Source organism: Garra rufa, chromosome 2 (assembly GCF_049309525.1).
Source record: "Garra rufa chromosome 2, GarRuf1.0, whole genome shotgun sequence".
Lineage (NCBI taxonomy): Eukaryota > Metazoa > Chordata > Actinopteri > Cypriniformes > Cyprinidae > Garra > Garra rufa.
The window spans coordinates 66,681,882-66,700,490 of record NC_133362.1 but is presented as its reverse complement, the minus strand read 5'-3'; the positions used below and the strand labels follow the sequence as shown (position 1 = coordinate 66,700,490).

The 18,609-nt window shown below is 36.1% G+C and overlaps 1 protein-coding gene across 1 annotated transcript in view; it reads left to right on the top strand.

Moving 5' to 3' along the window:
- The window catches only part of LOC141326053 (uncharacterized), a 117,471-nt gene extending 99,271 nt beyond the window's left edge, over nucleotides 1-18,200 (top strand). The window contains exon 11 of the mRNA XM_073834754.1: nucleotides 17,623-18,200. Within this exon, the coding sequence (XP_073690855.1) occupies nucleotides 17,623-18,200 (578 nt within the window). The remainder of the gene's footprint in view (nucleotides 1-17,622) is intronic.
- Nucleotides 18,201-18,609: the final 409 nt, after the last annotated feature.

Sequence of the window (18,609 nt, the reverse complement as noted above, 5' to 3'; positions counted from 1 at the left end):
CCGTGCAAGTAGGTGTGTTGTGTGACATACACAACACACCTACTTAACATAAGGAGCTTTTTTTCAAAGAAAAGTGTAAGTCACTTCAAGTTCGCTAGTGAATCCATCAAAGTTCATCAAAGTAACGACAACAGTTAACGTTAATCCTAGTGGGGGTTTTTTATCGCTTTGACGCACATTCATTATAGCAGGGCAATCTATAGTCTGTGAATACGGTTTAAAACTAACAGCAGATTAAACGGCTAAATGTAAAAGTATAAAAATTATCCCTGTCAGTTCTCCTAATCTAATGACGACTATTTGTCAGAAATTAGTCTTGTGAAAGAAATTGATATGCTACATACTAATATTGCCATGCAATTGTCTATTGCAGTTCACCACTTTGCACAAATAGATTTTAAAATGCATTCACTGACTGTCATGACTCTGGGCTGCTGCCTTTCCCTTCACCACACGATCTCGCTGTTTTCCCTTCCCTGCACTCACTTCTCTGATTGTTGCACCTGCCTTGATTGTCACTTGTCTTCCCCAGCTGATAACACTTATGATTTGTCTTTATAATCTCCACACTTCCACTACCCTGGGGAGTCTGCATTGTCTTCATGTATCCTGGTCTCTGTGTGGTTGGTTTCTCGTCGTTCTCGTTTTTGAAGTTTATGTTTCTGACCTTGCCTTGTTTGTGTTTTGTTTGTTTGTTTGTTTATTTAATAAATATACTTCCCTGCATTTGGACCCAGACCTCATCATCTTTCTAACGTGACACTGACTTGGCAAGCATTAATGATTTGATTCGAGATTTGCACACTAAGACTCAGAAAAAGTTAAATAAAATGATTGCTGTTTAAATGGCATGTTTATCTTTATTAAACTATCTTTTTGTCAGTTATTAAACATTCCTTTAACATTACACTTTTTTTTTTTTTTTTATTGGAATACAATTAACAAACATACAAACATCACAGTTCGTAAACAAATAGTACACAGAAAAAAAAATAAAATAAAAAAAACAAAAAAAAACATTTAAATAAATAAAGACATCAAAGACATCAGATACAAGCTGCGAAAATTAAAACAGACATACAAACTTTATTACTGTAAAATCTGAAATTATTTTTCTATTTTCAATTGAAAAATTTGGAATATATATCAGTTGCTGACATAGCTTTCTTATTTTTAACCAATTTAAGAGACTCAAAATATATTTCAACTTCAGTTTGGAAAAATTTAAAGCATGGTCTTGATTTAGAAAATTTAGCTTTATGAATATGGAACTTACCTAATAAAATAAAAATATTAACAATATTACATAAACTTCTATCTCTACAATCAAAATATGTAATAATCTGTTTCCCTTCAAGAATTATTGAATGTTTTGTTTTAAATGCCAGATAACTTTCCATACTTTTCCAAAATGTCATGCAAAATGAACAACTATAAAAAAGATGAATTAACGATTCTTGTTCTGTCTTGCAGAAACTACAAAGAGTATCAACCGGTTTAAATTTTGAAATAAACATGTTCGTGGGATAAATATTGTGTAATATTTTCAAATGTAATTCCCTAACTTTATTAATGATACAAAATCTAAAAGGAACAAGCCACGCCTTATGCCAATTAATCTCAGAAAAATGAGAATTCCAGAAAAATTTCCCACGAGGTATTATTTTCTTTAAACTTAAAAAATATTTTCTGATATGCTTATTAGTACAATTCCTACTCATAATATCCATACCATTAATATAAAGGGTAAAATTAAAATCAGGAATTTCGTTTTGTTTTTTATAACCTTTCATTAGTTCTAATATGCCATTAGGTACAGACTTGAAAACCGAGTTATATTCTTTAAACGTTATTGGGAATGCTTTCTCTCTGAGAAAAGATTCATAGTTAAGTAATTGATTATTATCATCAAAAAGGTCTTTTAAAAAAATAATATTTCTATCGATCCATTTCTGCAAATAAAGTGACTTGTTCCCTTTAGTGATGCATTCATTATTCCAAATGATAGACTTGTGTGGAGAAAAGTTGTGCGAATGACAAAGTTTCCACGCCAATAGAGCTTGCTGGTAAAATTGGGAAAGCTTCAGCGGTAATCTCGTAATATTGTAATTACATTTCAATAAAAATTTTAGGCCTCCTACACTATTATAGATGTTGTTGGGAATAAAGTACCATATGGACTTAGGTGCCCTCAAACATTCCTTCAACCATTTCACCTTAAAGGTATAATTTAAGTCACAAAAGTCCAAAAATTCCAATCCACCTTCATCCTTGGAACCAGAGAGCACTGCTTTTTTAACATGATGGTGTCTGTTTTTCCACACAAAATTGGTAAATATGGTATTTATATCTTTACATATTGAATCATTAACCTCAAGAGAGAGAGCAGGATAGACAAATCTTGAAATCCCTTCTGCTTTAGTCAAAAGAATCCTTCCTAAAATAGAAATATCTCTTTGAAGCCATACATTTAGAATTGTTTTAGTTTTCTTCAATTTAGGCAAAAAATTTTGTTGTTGATGTTCCTTGTGATCTTTGCAAATATGAATACCTAAATATTTTACAGATTTCTTAACAGGTAAATTAGAAAAAAATTTCTCATCATTCTGATACAGGCATAAGATTTCACATTTAGATTTATTAAGCGTTAAACCCGAAGCAGCAGAGAATTGGTCAATTATGGATATAGCATTATCAATCTGATGTTTGTCACTCAAAAAGAGAGCTGTATCATCCGCTAATTGAGTTACTCTGATTTCCTTACCAAAAATAGACAATCCCTTAATAATAGGACAATGTTTAATATGTAATGACAGTAATTCAACCACCAGCAGGAACAAAAACGGTGAAATAGGGCAACCCTGACGAACTGATCTCAATACAGGAAATCTTTTTGTGGTATTTGGATATAATATCACAGAACTATCAATATTTTTATAAAGCATTTCCACTATAGATATAAAATTTTGTCCGAAATCAAAAATCTTAAGTGCTTTAAGTAAAAAGTAATGTTCTACCGTATCAAATGCTTTATAAAAGTCTAGAAATATTATCAATGCTTCAGTATTAATGTTATCAGAATAATCCAGCAAGTCGAGAACAAGTCTTATGTTAGAGCTGATATGACGGTTAGACATAAATCCTGTTTGTGTTTCACTTATTATCTCATGAAGACCCCTTTTTAACCGTTTAGCAAAGATTAACGATAAAATTTTGTAGTCAATATTTAAGAGTGTAATAGGTCTCCAATTTTCTATAATTAAATGATCTTTATCAGGCTTAGGGAGAAGACATATTAAACCTTGCTTCATACTCTAAGACATTTCCTTTTTCGAGATACATTCTTTAATTAAATCAAATATAGGATTCTCCATAATTTCCCAAAAATGCAAATAAAATTCTAGTGAAAGCCCTTCATTACCCGGCGATTTACCTTTCTTCATTGAACTAACAGCCTCTGAGATTTCCACTTTAGTGATGGGATGTTCGCAATCCAACTTAAATTGTTCAGATATAGTTGGTGTAAATGCTTTAACTAATTCAATAAATTTATCACAATCATCGAATTGAATATTAGATTTATATATATTACTATAAAATGTACCAACATATCTAGAAATATCTACAGAATTAGAAGTGATGTTATTATCGATTTTAAGAGTAGTTAAATTATTTCTCTTGCGATTTCGTTTCTCTAAAGCAAAGAAATAACTCGAATTTTTTTCCCCATGCTCTAGCCATTTTGCTCGCGACCTTACAAATGCCCCTTTAGCCATTTCACTATACATATTATCAATTTCCTCTTTTAATTTTTTCATTATAGTTTCTTCTTCCTCTGAAAGATTATTCTTAGTCATTAAAGTATTTAAGTTATTCATAATACTTATTTCTTTTGCTATATTATTTTTTTTAATTACTTTACTTCTTTTAATTGCGGTTTCTCTGATTTTAAACTTGAAAAATTCCCATTTTTGTATGTGATTCTCTCCATTATTATCGAATATGCTTTTTGCTATTTTTTTTACTAAATCGCAAAACTCCTTATCTTTTAATAAATTATTATTTAATTTCCAATAACCACGTATACCATTTTGTAGTTTTGTTCCTGCTAAATGAATTGAAATTAACTTATGATCAGAAAATGGAGCATAGCTATGTGATGTTTCTACTACAAATTGCAAACAAGACGGAGATACAAGCCACAAATCAATTCTAGATTGAGAGGATCTACTAACATTGCTCCAGGTAAATTCGTTAATATCAGGGTTTAGAAAACGCCAAACATCTATAATTGCTAGATGTTCACATATGTATGCAGTACTTTTGAATCTCGAATGTGGAGTTAATCTTACAGGTATTCTATCTACAAGATCATCTGGAGCATCATTATAGTCACCTCCAATAATTAAATGTGCATCCTTATATTTGTTTTTCAAGGCTTCAAGTTTCAGACAAAGTTGTAAAAACATTATTTTTGCTTGAGCTGTATTGTTATAGTTATATAAATTGCAAACTACAAAGAAGGAATTGTCTAATTTGAAAACTAAGATTATCCATCTACCCTCATTTGAGGATGCCGATTCAATGATAACTCCTTTAAATTTATTAAACAGAATGGCGACACCTGCTGATTGTTGAGAGGCATGACAAAAATAACATACATCACCCCACTGTGCTTTCCAAAACTTTACATCATCGTCCACCGAATGAGTTTCTTGTAAAAAAATTAAATCAGCATTCTTCCGTCTACTAAATAAAAAAATTGATTTCCTCTTGGTGCTATCGCGAATACCTCTGACATTCAAAGATATTATTTTTAAGGAACTAAAACAGAAGTCTGTCATAATAGAAACACATAAAAATAAAGAACTGGATGTTTGAAAAGTTATAGGAACTAGTTAAAGAAAGAGAAAAAAGAATCTGAGATAAAAAGTATAAAGATTAGCTTACCTCAAATAGAAACCTCTGAACACGAGTACCTTAATATACTCCTAAATATTTTAACAATTGGAGTAAACATATTGCTCTTTTAAATGCCTACCAGAAGAACAAATTAACCTATAATCGTGTGACACCATTAACTGTACCTCACACATTAAGGGAAATTTAACAAGCTATGCGGTGTGTCTCACACCGTTGATAATGACATCAGGACCCTGCCATTTCGTTTTCTTTCCGTCAACACGCGCTTGCTTCACAAGAGGCCACAGTTTATTTCTGCATTGTCTCTCCAGTTGGGTTAAATCTTCCGTCATCCGAAGGTTCTTTTGCTTCATGACATCAGCGTTGAAAGAAGCTCTCCATAGTTTGAATCTGAAATTGCGCATGGTGAACTGAATGATGATTGGACGTGTGCTTTTATCCTCTCTCGGGCGACCGACCCTGTGCACAGTGTCCACCATGAAACCAAGCTTGCTCTTTTCCTCTGGAATAATTTCCGCAAAAATCTCCATCACCTCCTTCCTCACATCTTCGTTACTTCTCTCCGGGAGATTCAGAAGACGAAGATTCCACCTCCTACTGTACCGCTCCGAATCTTCTTGTCTCTCCCTCATGATAGTCATCTGGTCACTCATCAATTTTAACGCATCCTCGGTACCTTTCCACTGAATTTCTAGCCCTTTCACATTTTCTTGCACTTTAGTAATCTCAGCTGTGTTTTTCATGACCATTTCTTCAAACTTCAAAAAACGGTCGTTTAAGCCATTAATGGCTTTTAGGATGTCAGCATTTGAAACTACTTCCTCTTCTTTGGCAATGTTACAAACTTTCTTAGGATTTGGGCTTTTTGTGGGAGTATCAGGAAGAGGTGTACATAAACCAGAGAACGAATTTACATCTTCAACATCCATTATCAAGCTTTCCTTTCTCACCTTCTTGGCATCTCTCTTTGACATCGTAGCGCACGTGTCCTCGTTTAGCACTTTAGTTGACAACAAGCAAAGAGTCTTTTATTCCAGCGAAATAACTTACTAGATGCAAGAGCAATGATCCACTCCTTCACTTATCGATAATAAAGTCTCAAAAATGTAATTTAAATCATTAGTGCTCGGTCAGGGTTCCGGAGCTCAGAATACAGCGTCTACACCGGTCGCCATCTTGGACCAACCCCCTTTAACATTACACTATTCCTTAATTTAACTTAATGAATTGCATTTTGAGTGGATTAATATCAATCAAAGCATTGCTAGTATTAATTTTAAGTGATTTTGCATTTTGCAGCATATTAAAAAAAACATGCATTGCGTGGACGGAGTTGGGGGGGGGGGGTGGTTGGTGGTTGGGGCATGGGGCGGGCGGGGCATGAGGGGGTAGGGGGTGTTGTCATAGGTCCCCACCAATGTCCAGAGCAAATCTACGCCCTTGCATCACACTGTAATTAAACCCATTAGATTTGAGTCGACTACATCTACTGTAGATCTAGTTGACTGAAGACTATCTATTTAAAAAAAAAGTCAGGTGACAAATACGACTACAACTAAGTTGAATTTTAGTCTAAAGTCTAAGACTTCAACTAAAAATGAACATTGATGTGGAGAAGATTTCTTACATTTTCTAAAATGATGCAACGCTTTTTATGACCTTCATCATATCCTTCTCAACACTGTCTTGATCCTCCAATGATAACTGGTCCTGCTCAGGAGTCACCTAAAGCTAAAAGAAAACAAACATTCTTCTACAGACAATCCATTACATAGAGTCCATTAACACTGAAGGAGCACTGACAGCTGACAACTGAACTCATTAAATACTAATAAAAAAACAAGAAAGAAGCTTGTAAGAGCCATTTAAGCTATTTGTTTATTTATTTTGATGTGTGAAGAATAATTGTTTAATTGAAGAATTGATAAATAATTGTGATAATTTAAAATTTTTCTTAAAAACATTGAAAATAATGCTGATGTCATTTCCGGCGAGAGCCGTTAGAACTTGTTCAGGTAAATTGGAGCGACACAGTTTTTTGACCGTTAGACATTTCCAGTTATTTTGTTATTAAACTTGCTGAAAGGAAATTGCTGGACTTTGGGATGTTTTTTCGAGTTCAAAATACGCTCACACAAGAAGACTGAAACAGAAATTAGACATTAGTTGGATCGTTACCACAAAATTAGTCAAAAAACTCGCTCTGTGAAGAAGGAAAGTGAAACTAAAAGTGCGTGGATGACGAGCTTGTGATAAGACATCATCGACAGAGGATCGTCTACGAATGATCACTGAAACGCTTGATGATCGTGGATTATAACCAGCTGACAATGCTTTATTCTCCGGTGGATTAAAAACTGCGTCATAAGAAGGACATCGCTACTCATTGAAGTTCAGCTTTGTGAATGAGGTAACGGACTTATGAATCGGCCATAAGATGACTCAGTGCACGTTTGAAGAAGCTGAAATGCATACGTTTGATGCAGAAAGGTATTGCGTATACTTTTAAACGTCTGCAAGCAGTTTGTGCGTTGATTAGAATTATGATGGCTGAGGGAGGAGAGGATGACGTTGCGGTTTTTGAACACAAGAGAGCGTGTAAACCCACCGAACGAGCATTAGAAGAACAACTTCACAGACGCATTAGTTTGAGAAGAGCGAAATTATCTGCTCTTACCAGTAAGATCAAAACCATTGAAGGGCTAATGGTTGATGATGCAAATCTGCAGAATGTACAAGTTTTGATGCTTGATTTTGCACAGTTGATAACTGAGTTTACGGATTTAAATGTGCAAGTTCAAGATCTTCTGCCTGAAGATGAAAAGACTACAGATCAAAAAAATTGGTTTGAGCCTAAAATGGATTCCTTGAGACTTTTTGTAAAGAAAACGGAAGATTGGATGGCTGCTGTTGGTGGAAAAGGCCAAAATGACAATCTTGATGTGGAGGATGATGTTACTCCTCACGACAGTGCCTCACAGATATCTGTGAACAAGAGTAAATCAAAACCAAAACGTGATTCAGATATTGACAGCGGTTCAATTTCCTCTTCAGTACTGTCTGCATACGCACGAGAAGAAACAAAACGTGCAGCTTTGTTAGCAAGAGCAGCAGCTTTAAAGAAAAAACAACAACTTGAGATTGAAAAGATGAAGCTCATGGCAAAAATGGAAGAACTTGAAATTGAAACGGCGCTTGCAGAGAGTAGTGCTAAATTAAAGGTACTTAAAGAATATGAACATTCAGAGGATGGCAGAAGCAGTGTACAATCTAAGCACAGAAAAGGAATCCATCAGAAGCAATCAGAACTGAAAACAGAGCAAAAAGACTACTCGCCTTGTCATTCAGCCGTGGGGAAAAGTAGAACAAAGTCAATCTCAAATCCAGTGTCACTTGCAGCGCCACAGTTAGGCAATTCAGAAGGCCACAGTGTTAATCGTCCAGCAAATGACAGCATAATTCAAGTTTTGCAGAAACAACATGACTTGACGGAATTGCTTGTGAAACAGCAAAAACAAATTCATCTTCCTAGTAAAGACATCCAAGTGTTTACTGGTGATCCATTAACCTACAAATCCTTCATCAGGTCCTTTGAGCATACCATTGAACGTAAAACAGATAATGAAAAGGACAAGCTATATTATCTAGAACAATACACCGCAGGAGAACCCCAAGAGCTTATCAGGAGTTGTGAATATATGCCATCAAGCAGAGGTTTCAATGAAGCAAAACGACTTCTCCAGAGGCATTATGGAGATGAGCTGATCATAGCAAGGGCGTATATCGATAAAGCGTTAAAGTGGCCTCAGATCAAGTCTGATGATGGTAAAGCCTTGTGCGCATATGCTTTGTTCCTGATTGGTTGCCGTAATACGTTGGAGGATGGTGAATCTATGGAGGAGATGGACAACCCTACCAACATGAGAGTTGTAATTTCAAAGTTGCCGTACAAAATGAAAGAAAAGTGGCGATCAGAAGCATATGACATCAAAGAACGCCAAGGAGTAAGAGCCAGATTTACTCATTTAGTTGACTTCATTGATCGTCAAGCAAAAGTGGCCATGGACCCTCTCTTCGGAGACATACTGGACAGCCGCAATGTTGTAGCAGTGAAGGTAAATCCGAAAGAGAAGTATCCTAAAAAAGGAATAAGGAAGAGCAGCTTTGCAACCAACATTTGCACGGAAGAAAGAAGGCCACTGGAGGTGTCAAGAAAACAGGTCATTCCACCCAAGATAGTCAATGCCTTTGAGAAACCATGTGTGTTTTGCTCAAAAGGTCATGCTCTCGAGTCATGCAATGAAATCAAAGAACAGCCACATAAGGTACGTGTGGAGTTCCTGAAATCTAGGGGCTTGTGCTTTGGATGCTTAACTCAAGGCCATCTAAGCAAGATGTGTAAAAAGAGAATGGAATGTAAGGAATGTTCCCAGAAACACCCAGACATTCTGCACATTAAGGAGGACCACACAGGTACAAAAGATGTTGAATCTTCAGATAAAAAGATCTCATGTGCCCAGGTCTCCCTTAACCACCAATCAAGCAACTTCTCAGAGTGTGCAGGAGATAACTGTGTATTGTCAATAGTGCCAGTAAAAGTCAAGTCAAGTAAAGGTGACAGATATGTGGAAACATATGCTTTCCTTGACGCAGGAAGTACAGCTACCTTTTGTACTGAAGAACTGCGAAAGAAATTGAACCTGAAAGGGAAGCCAACTCAGATTCTGCTGAGCACTATGTGTCAAGATAAGCCAGGAGAGCAGAAGCTGGTAAGCAGTTTTATCCTTACAGACCTGGAGGTGTGTGCTCTGGAAGACACAAATTACTTCGAGCTTCCAAAAGTCTTTACACACAGCAACATTCCTGTTCAAAACGAGAACATTCCTAAACAGGAAGATATCAACAAATGGCCATACTTGAGTGAAGTAAGCATACCTAGCATTAATGCAAATGTGGATCTTCTAATTGGAGCCAACAATTCCAAAGCAATGGAGCCGTGGTACATCATAAATAGCCAACAGGATGGACCATATGCTGTGAAAACTGCTCTTGGCTGGGTGGTGAATGGAACCATCAAGAAAGAATGCAATACTGCAGAAAAGTCTAAACTGCCATACCATACAGTTAATCGTCTCTCAGTGGTAGAAATAGAGCAATTATTGATTCAGCAGTATAACTCAGACTTTCCTGAACGCCACTATGAAGAAAAAGAAGAAATGTCACTGGAGGACAAACAGTTCTTGCGGTCAGTGCAGGAAAATACGAAGTTTGAGGATGGGCATTACTGTGTGAAATTGCCATTTAAAACTGAATCAATAAAGATGCCAAACAATAGATGTGTTGCTGAACTGCGTGCAGCAAACCTGAAAAGAAAGCTTCAAAAGAACACAAGTTTGCTTGAAGACTACAGTAACTTCATGAAGAGCATTATAGAGAAAGGATATGCAGTTAAAGTTCCCACAGAACAGCTGGAGCGCAACGACAACCGAGTATGGTACATACCACACCACGGGGTGTACCACCCCAAGAAAAAGAAAATTCGAGTGGTCTTTGACTGTACTGCTTCCTTTCAAGGCATGTCTCTGAACAGCCAGTTGCTGCAAGGTCCGAACCTCACAAATACACTCATTGGTGTGCTCACCAGATTTAGAGAAGAACCGATAGCCATGATGGCAGACGTGGAGTCGATGTTCTATCAAGTGAGGGTTCCTAAAGAGGACGCTGATCTGCTTCGCTTTCTTTGGTGGCCAAATGGCAATTTGAATGCACCCATAGAGGAGTACAGAATGATGGTGCATCTGTTCAGCGCTACATCATCACCTAGCTGCGCCTCTTACGCACTAAGAAAGACAGCGGAAGACAGAAAAGATGTAGCACCTGAAAAGGCTGTTGAAACAGTTCTGTACAACTTTTACGTAGATGACTGTTTGAGATCAGTGAGCACAGAACAAGAAGCAGTTGACCTAGTGAAGGACATTCGAGACTTATGTTTTGAAGGAGGTTTCTGCTTAACGAAATGGGTAAGCAATAGTAGAAAGGTATTATTGTCTATCCCAGAAGATCAAAGGGCCAGTGGAATAAAAGACCTTGACTTGGATCAGGATTCTCTGCCCATCGAGAGAGCACTTGGTATGCAGTGGTGTACGGAAAATGACACCTTCACTTACAACATCCAAATACAGGAGAAGCCATTGAGCAGAAGAGGTATTCTCTCAGTCGTCAATTCAATTTACGACCCTCTTGGCTTTCTGGTACCACTCATCCTACCAGTCAAACTCCTTTTAAGAGATTTGTGTAAACAAGGATACGGATGGGATGAAGTGATTGATGGCAAGCGTGCTGATCAGTGGGTCAGATGGCTAGAAGAGTTAAATCACCTCTCAGACTTCAAAATCCAAAGGTGTGTAAAACCAGAGAAGTTCGGAAACTCAAAGGAAGCACAGCTGCATCATTTCTCTGATGCCAGCGAAAACGCTTATGCCACAGCAACTTATCTGGTACTTACAAATGAACAGAATCAGAAACACAGTTCTTTGTTGATGGGAAAGTCGAGAGTGAGCCCACTCAAACAAATCACAATTCCCAGACTTGAGTTGTCAGCAGCAGCAGTGGCCGTCAAAATGGACAAAATACTAAGGCAAGAACTTCAAATCCCACTGCAGCAGTCCGTTTTCTGGACAGACAGCACTACTGTGCTTAACTACATTGGAAATGAGAGTGCTCGATTCAAAACCTTCGTAGCAAACAGGATCTCACTAATACGAGATGCTACTACTCCATTACAGTGGAGGTTTGTCAAGTCAGCACAGAATCCTGCAGATCAGGCTACTAGAGGTCTTAAAGCAAAAGACTTTGTGCAAGCTGGAACATGGATTAAAGGGCCCAACTTTTTGTTGAAACCAAAAGAAGAATGGCCACAAAGACCAGATCAAATGAGTCAAGTTTCAGAACAAGACCCTGAAATCAAAAAAGAAATCAAAGTCAATGTTCTCAGCATCAATGAAAGCAAAGATGTTATGAGCAAGTTAACTGATTACTACTCAAGTTGGTTTCAGTTGAGGAAAGCAATAGCATGGATGCTAAGACTCAAAGAAACACTGTTACAATTATGCAAAGCAAGGAAACAATTCCAATCGTCCATTGCAGGGAAGAGTAACAGAAACCTTGCCAGACTCCAGTGGAGCAGTACGCAGGGTGAAGCTACAAACCAAAACTAATGTATTAGAGAGACCAGTAAACAAATTGTGTCTAATTCAAGAGGCAATTTAAATATGCAGAATAACGAAGAATCGTCAAGAAGAAAGACAAAGAAAATGTGAAGGAACTAAGTTGCTATTTCTTATTTTAAAATTTTGAAGTTTAATGTCTCTTAATATTTGAATATATCTGTGATAATTGGTTTGTCACGCGCCCAACCAATTAGGGGCCGGATGTGTAAGAGCCATTTAAGCTATTTGTTTATTTATTTTGATGTGTGAAGAATAATTGTTTAATTGAAGAATTGATAAATAATTGTGTTTTAATAATTTAAAATTTTTCTTAAAAACATTGAAAATAATGCTGATGTCATTTCCGGCGAGAGCCGTTAGAACTTGTTCAGGTAAATTGGAGCGACACAGTTTTTTGACCGTTAGACATTTCCAGTTATTTTGTTATTAAACTTGCTGAAAGGAAATTGCTGGACTTTGGGATGTTTTTTCGAGTTCAAAATACGCTCACACAAGAAGACTGAAACAGAAATTAGACATTAGTTGGATCGTTACCACAAAGCTCTTTGTGAACAAGAAACTCAAGAGCAGAAGACATTGTGGTCCATGTAGGTTTTGATAATTTGTTTTTCAGTTTGACATGAAATAAACAGAAACTAGAAAACGTCTTGTTTAATCGTTTGTTCAGAAAAATATAAAGATTTCAGCTTGCTTTTTAGTTTTTTTGGTTCAGAATGTGCATTAGACGTGTGGGCGATATATATATATATATATATGTAACCCTTTTCGTCGGTGTGCTCCCCCAAATGGCTCTGCGTTGTGTTAATGTAAGGAGTGAATGAGGAGGACACCAAGATTGTCGCTGAATCAAAGCGGAGTAGCTTTCTTTTATTGGGCTCTTTCTCCACATCAGTCACCATGCAGCAAACAGCATCTTCCTTCACATCCACCACAGAACTGTAACATTCTTCTCATAAGAAAACAGAGCTGTTTCAGTTAACAAGCAGCATCAAAATAGTTCCAATATACATCCAATTATTAAAAGGAAATTATATAGTGGTGGCTGCACTTAAATAGACACTTTTCACACTGTTACAAACTTACTCAAACACATAATAAACTTCAACATATTACAAATAAAGATAAATGTTAGAAGCATACAGATTATAAAGAATAAAAGCCCAAAATACTCAGATAAAGCTCAACACAATACAACTGCCCACATGGAATTAATAAAACACAAATAACAAATCATCCACCAAAAATAAACACACATATGGGTTAGTGAATACTTTAACAACAATATATTTCTTAAACTGGGATGGATGGTTAATATAACTAAATAAATAAAGCAGATTTTAAAGAGAACAGGACAACCCTTCCTACCTTCTCATAAGAAAACAGAGCTGTGGCTAACAACAGCTCCACCCCTGTAATGGAGGCTCACACAACAATAAATTACAGCTCCCTCCTAAGGCTGGGAGAGCACACTACACCTTCCCTACATCTATATTTTATTTTTTTATTTTTTATTTTTAACAAAATGATAATCCTCTGACTGGGCTTTCTTCTGTGCAACCTTACGCATTTCACAAAAATATTGATTTCATAAATATTAATCTGCACTTGCCACGGACTGAAATATCAGCATCATTTAGCATTCTTAGAGAAATAATATCAATGTAGTTAGACTGGAAAACAGCTGATCGTCCGTTCATAGAGCACGAGCAGCAGCGCACGAGACTAGAGACGATTGCACATTTTAAAGCCGTAAATCTTTTAATTGAATAATTTGTAACTATTTGTACTTGTTATGGGCATGTGATTTTCTTATTGTATGTTCATTGTTCTTAAGATTGATACATTTGAAACAAGATGTTTATTCATTTTCTACCTGTGAACCAAAAGATGAAAAAAAATTTTTTGAGCCAAAATCAAATTTTTGTGCTTTTCTGAACAAATGAACAAATGAACGAAGAGGTTGTTTTTTTGTTTCTGCTCATTTCATTTCAAACTGGAAAACAAATGATGAAAACACACACAGAGCCGTTTTCAACCAATGAGTGTCAATAATAATATCAAGGTATTTACTGTGTTATTGCACACCTGTATTTACCTCATCTAGTCCCACAGTGTTCACACCACAATCATTGTTGTCTGATGACAGCTGGGTCTTAAGAGTTATCTGGAAATAAGAAAAAATGCTTTCCTTACACTTTCTCTAAGAGCTATAAAAACTATTTTAATCCAACAGAAAGTGAGAAATATATTTAAGGAATAAATAAATAAATAGACAATCAGTTGTTAATGTAAAACAATACTTATTTAAAAATGACTTCATAATCTTGCTTGTATTTTAACACAATAATATACAAACAAAAGCCAACAAAAACCCAATACATAACTGGTAGCCGGTAACCAAAGGTACTTCTTTTAATTCTTTAGCCTACTTTCTGTGTAATAACGAAAACATTTATTTCAGTAAAAAAAAAAATCCTAAACTCTATTTCAACATTTTGAACGCTAGAGCTCTACAATCGTTTTCTTTTTTTTTCAGAAATTGTGTTTTTAAAGTTTATCTGTTCATGTGAGATACAAAAGCCTCAGTGTAGTAAACAAAACTGTGCCTCCGCCATTCATACATACAGAGGCAAATTAAACATCAGTGTTAATCCTAATATTTCATATAGATATAGATACCCATTGTCCCGGTAATAACTAGTGTCCTCGTGAACCAAACTAACAACACACTGAGGTTGTTCAGTCAAACAACAAGAATATGTCCTGATGGTCCTCATAACACAGGTGTAGAGCTTCACACAAACGGACAGACTGTAAACAGCACAAATCTAATATAATGCACTCTCAATGCAAATAAGCGTAGGTGAGGTTTATCTTCCACACAGATGGTCTTCGTCATGCTGTTGGGGTTAATATGGTCATTCCCTGATAGAACCATCATCGTGGACTGCATCAACACTAAACACATGACAGATTCACCATTTAATAATCAGCAAGCTTTTAGAATACATAACTGGAGCTAGATGCACAAAAGAGACAGACTAGTTTAAAAAGTTAGTCAGCTAATGTTTTCTTTAAGACTGGTCATATATATATTTTTTTAATTCAGTTACAGAAAAATGTAGATTAGTCCATGTTGAATCCAAAAACAAGACTGATTACCCTTTGGTTAAACTAGTATTTAAGGCACTGTCTTAACATAGAGGTTAACATAGAGGTTTATGCAACTGGCCACTGATTATTAAAGCAAAATGTGAGCTAAATTATGCAGTAAATAACTACTGGCATTTTTAGAGGAAGAGTTCACCCAGAAATTCTGTTCTGATTTACTCGCCATCAAATGCTGGTCCACACTGACATCCACACTATAGAAATAAATAGAGAATGGGAATCTGTCATGGGGAATTAATTTAAAATATTTTTATTAAGAATTGTCTTCTGCTGAACAAGTCTGCATTTATTTGATTCAAAGCACAGCAACAACAGTCACATTCTGAAACATTTTTAGGGTTTAAAATAACTTTTCTACTTAAATACATTTTTAAATGTAATGTATTTCTATGATAAAGCTGAATTTTCAGCATCATTGCTCCAGTCTTCAGAGTCACAGGATTCTTTGATGAATAGAAATTAAAAAATCAGCATTTATCTGATCTTTAGGGGTTATAATATTAATAATAATAATAATAATAATAGTAATAATAATAATATTAATAATAATAATGTTTCATGAACAGTAAATCAGAATAATATACTGATTTTCTGATGACCATGTGACTCTGAAGACTACAGTAATGATGCTGAAAATGCAGCTTTATCACAGGAATCAATTACATCTTAAAATAGATTCAAATAGAAAGCAGTTACCTTAAATAATTAAAATATTTTACAATATTACTGTGTTTGCTGTGTTTTGGATCAAATAAATGCAGTCGTGTTGAGCAGAAGCACATAATAATAATAATAATAATAATAATAATAATAATAATAATAATAATAATAAAGCTTGCTGTGACTGCATTGGGGAGTAAAAAGTGCACTTTTGTTTCTTAATGTCTTTAAACTCAGAAGAACAGAAGTAATATTTATTCAGTATTGCATATGCACCTCCCCTTCACAGAATCTAATCATGACACACATCACTGTTACAGACAGGATATTCTTTATTACAGTTACAGATATATTGCAAACCAAATCGAGTTCAAGAACATCACAGATCCACGTCTGACTGAATCAAATCAGTATAAGTTCTCTAGCACCGTTTGCATCAGAACAAGCTTTGACACACTTATGAAACATGCACAAACAAGACAAATTAAACCAGAAACGGTTAAAACCCCGATTAAACAACAGTATAACTTACCTTTCATTTAACTAAAGCTTCAAACTAGCAGATCCACAGAACAGATGTCTTCACTTCAGCTGCATCCGGTCCAAACAGGAAACTGAGCTCTGATTAGAGCACGCCGATTATAATAGAAACAGACATTTACAAAATACTTACTAATATGCATTTAATATATAATTAAAATAAAGCCCAGGAGTTAACTGTGTGGTTCAGTTTACTCAAACACTACAATATCTTATAATATTATTATATAATGATAATATATATATATACACACACACACATAATATTTTAATATAATATAACTGAGAAATATATTATAATATCTTATATAATAATATAATTCTCAGTTATTTCTCAGTCTGACTAATCTCAGGTTTTGAGTCATTTAATCTAGGGTCGTTATGTTATATTAATGGCATTAGTTTACTTGTAGGTTAGCTATACATTCATTAATGTAATTGACAATTGATAAATTATAGTTAATGTCTAAATAATTCGGCAATTTGCATCAAGATACTTGTCATTAACTGCGCGGCGGTTGATCGAAGCCCCGCCCACCGACGCCATCTTGTTTTCGTGATTTCCCGCCCACATTAGCGATCTAGCCTATCAGTGGCCTCGAAACTTACACTTCGTTTAATATGCAACTCTCCAGCTCAGAGATACACTGTGTATAGTACAAATCTAAACCAACACACACACACACACACACACACACACACACACACACACATGTTGGGTTTACATGTTTTATGGGGACATTCCATAGGCGTAATGGTTTTCATACTGTACAAACCGTATTTTCTATCGCCCTACACCTACCCTACACCTAAACCTAGCCCTCACAGGAGATTGTGCACACTTTTACTTCCTCAAAAAAACTCATTGTGCACGATTTATAAGCCTGTTTCCTCATGGGGACCTAAGAAATGTCCCCACAAGGTCAAAATCTACTGGTATTCCTATCCTTGTGGGGACATTTGGTCCCCACAACGTGATGAATACCAGGTACACACACACACACACACACACACACACACACACACACACACACACACACACACACACACACACAGGTGTAGTGATTGTTGTTGTAAATGTCTCTGTTCTTGTATTCAGATGCCTGTTTTCTCACACTGGATCCAAACACAGCACACACTGATCTCAGTCTGTCTGAGGAGAACAGAAAGGTGACATATGTGGAAGAGAAACAGTCGTATCCTGATCATCCATACAGATTTGATGATTATCTTCAGGTGTTGTGTAGAGAGAGTGTGTGTGGACGCTGTTACTGGGAGATTGACTGGAGTGGAGATGGTGTGTCTATATCAGTGTCATATAAGAGCATCAACAGGAAGGGACGGCGTGATGAGTGTGTGTTTGGATGTAATGATCAGTCCTGGAGTTTGATCTGCTCTCCTGACAGTTACTCATTCAGACACAATAAGATAAAGACTGCTCTCTCTGTCAAGCCCATCATCATCAGTAGAGTAGGAGTGAATGATGATGATGATGATTATAATGATGATGATGGTGTCTATAGAGTAGGAGTGTATGTGGATCACAGTGCAGGAACTCTGTCCTTCTACAGCGTCTCTGACACAATGAGCCTCATCCACACAGTCCACACCACATTCACTCAGACGCTCTATCCTGGGTTTTATGTTTATTCTGGATCATCAGTTTCACTGTGTTGATGAATGAGAATAGACTGATGAGAGATTGTAACCATAATGCTTGAGAGCTGATGATGAATCAGTAACAGTGAGATGTTCTCTTCATCTCTTGATCACATTAATACTGCAGCTCAACTTCTGTCACTCAAATAACAGAATAAATGTGTGATCAATCCTCATATAGACAGTAAGATCAGTGTGTGTCTACATTTGTTTTTAGTATAGTGTCTCATCAATCATGTTATCACTATTATTATTATTGCTATTAGTATGTAATTCTATTGTTCCCTTTCGAAGGGAACTCTCACTGCGTCCTCTAGAGGGCGTTATGGGGAACGCCGCAGCATGACTTGTGTCTGAAGAGTACATAGAAAAACTACATGAAATGGCCGGCGACAGCGTATGACGTCTCCGCAGCGCGCACGTCGCT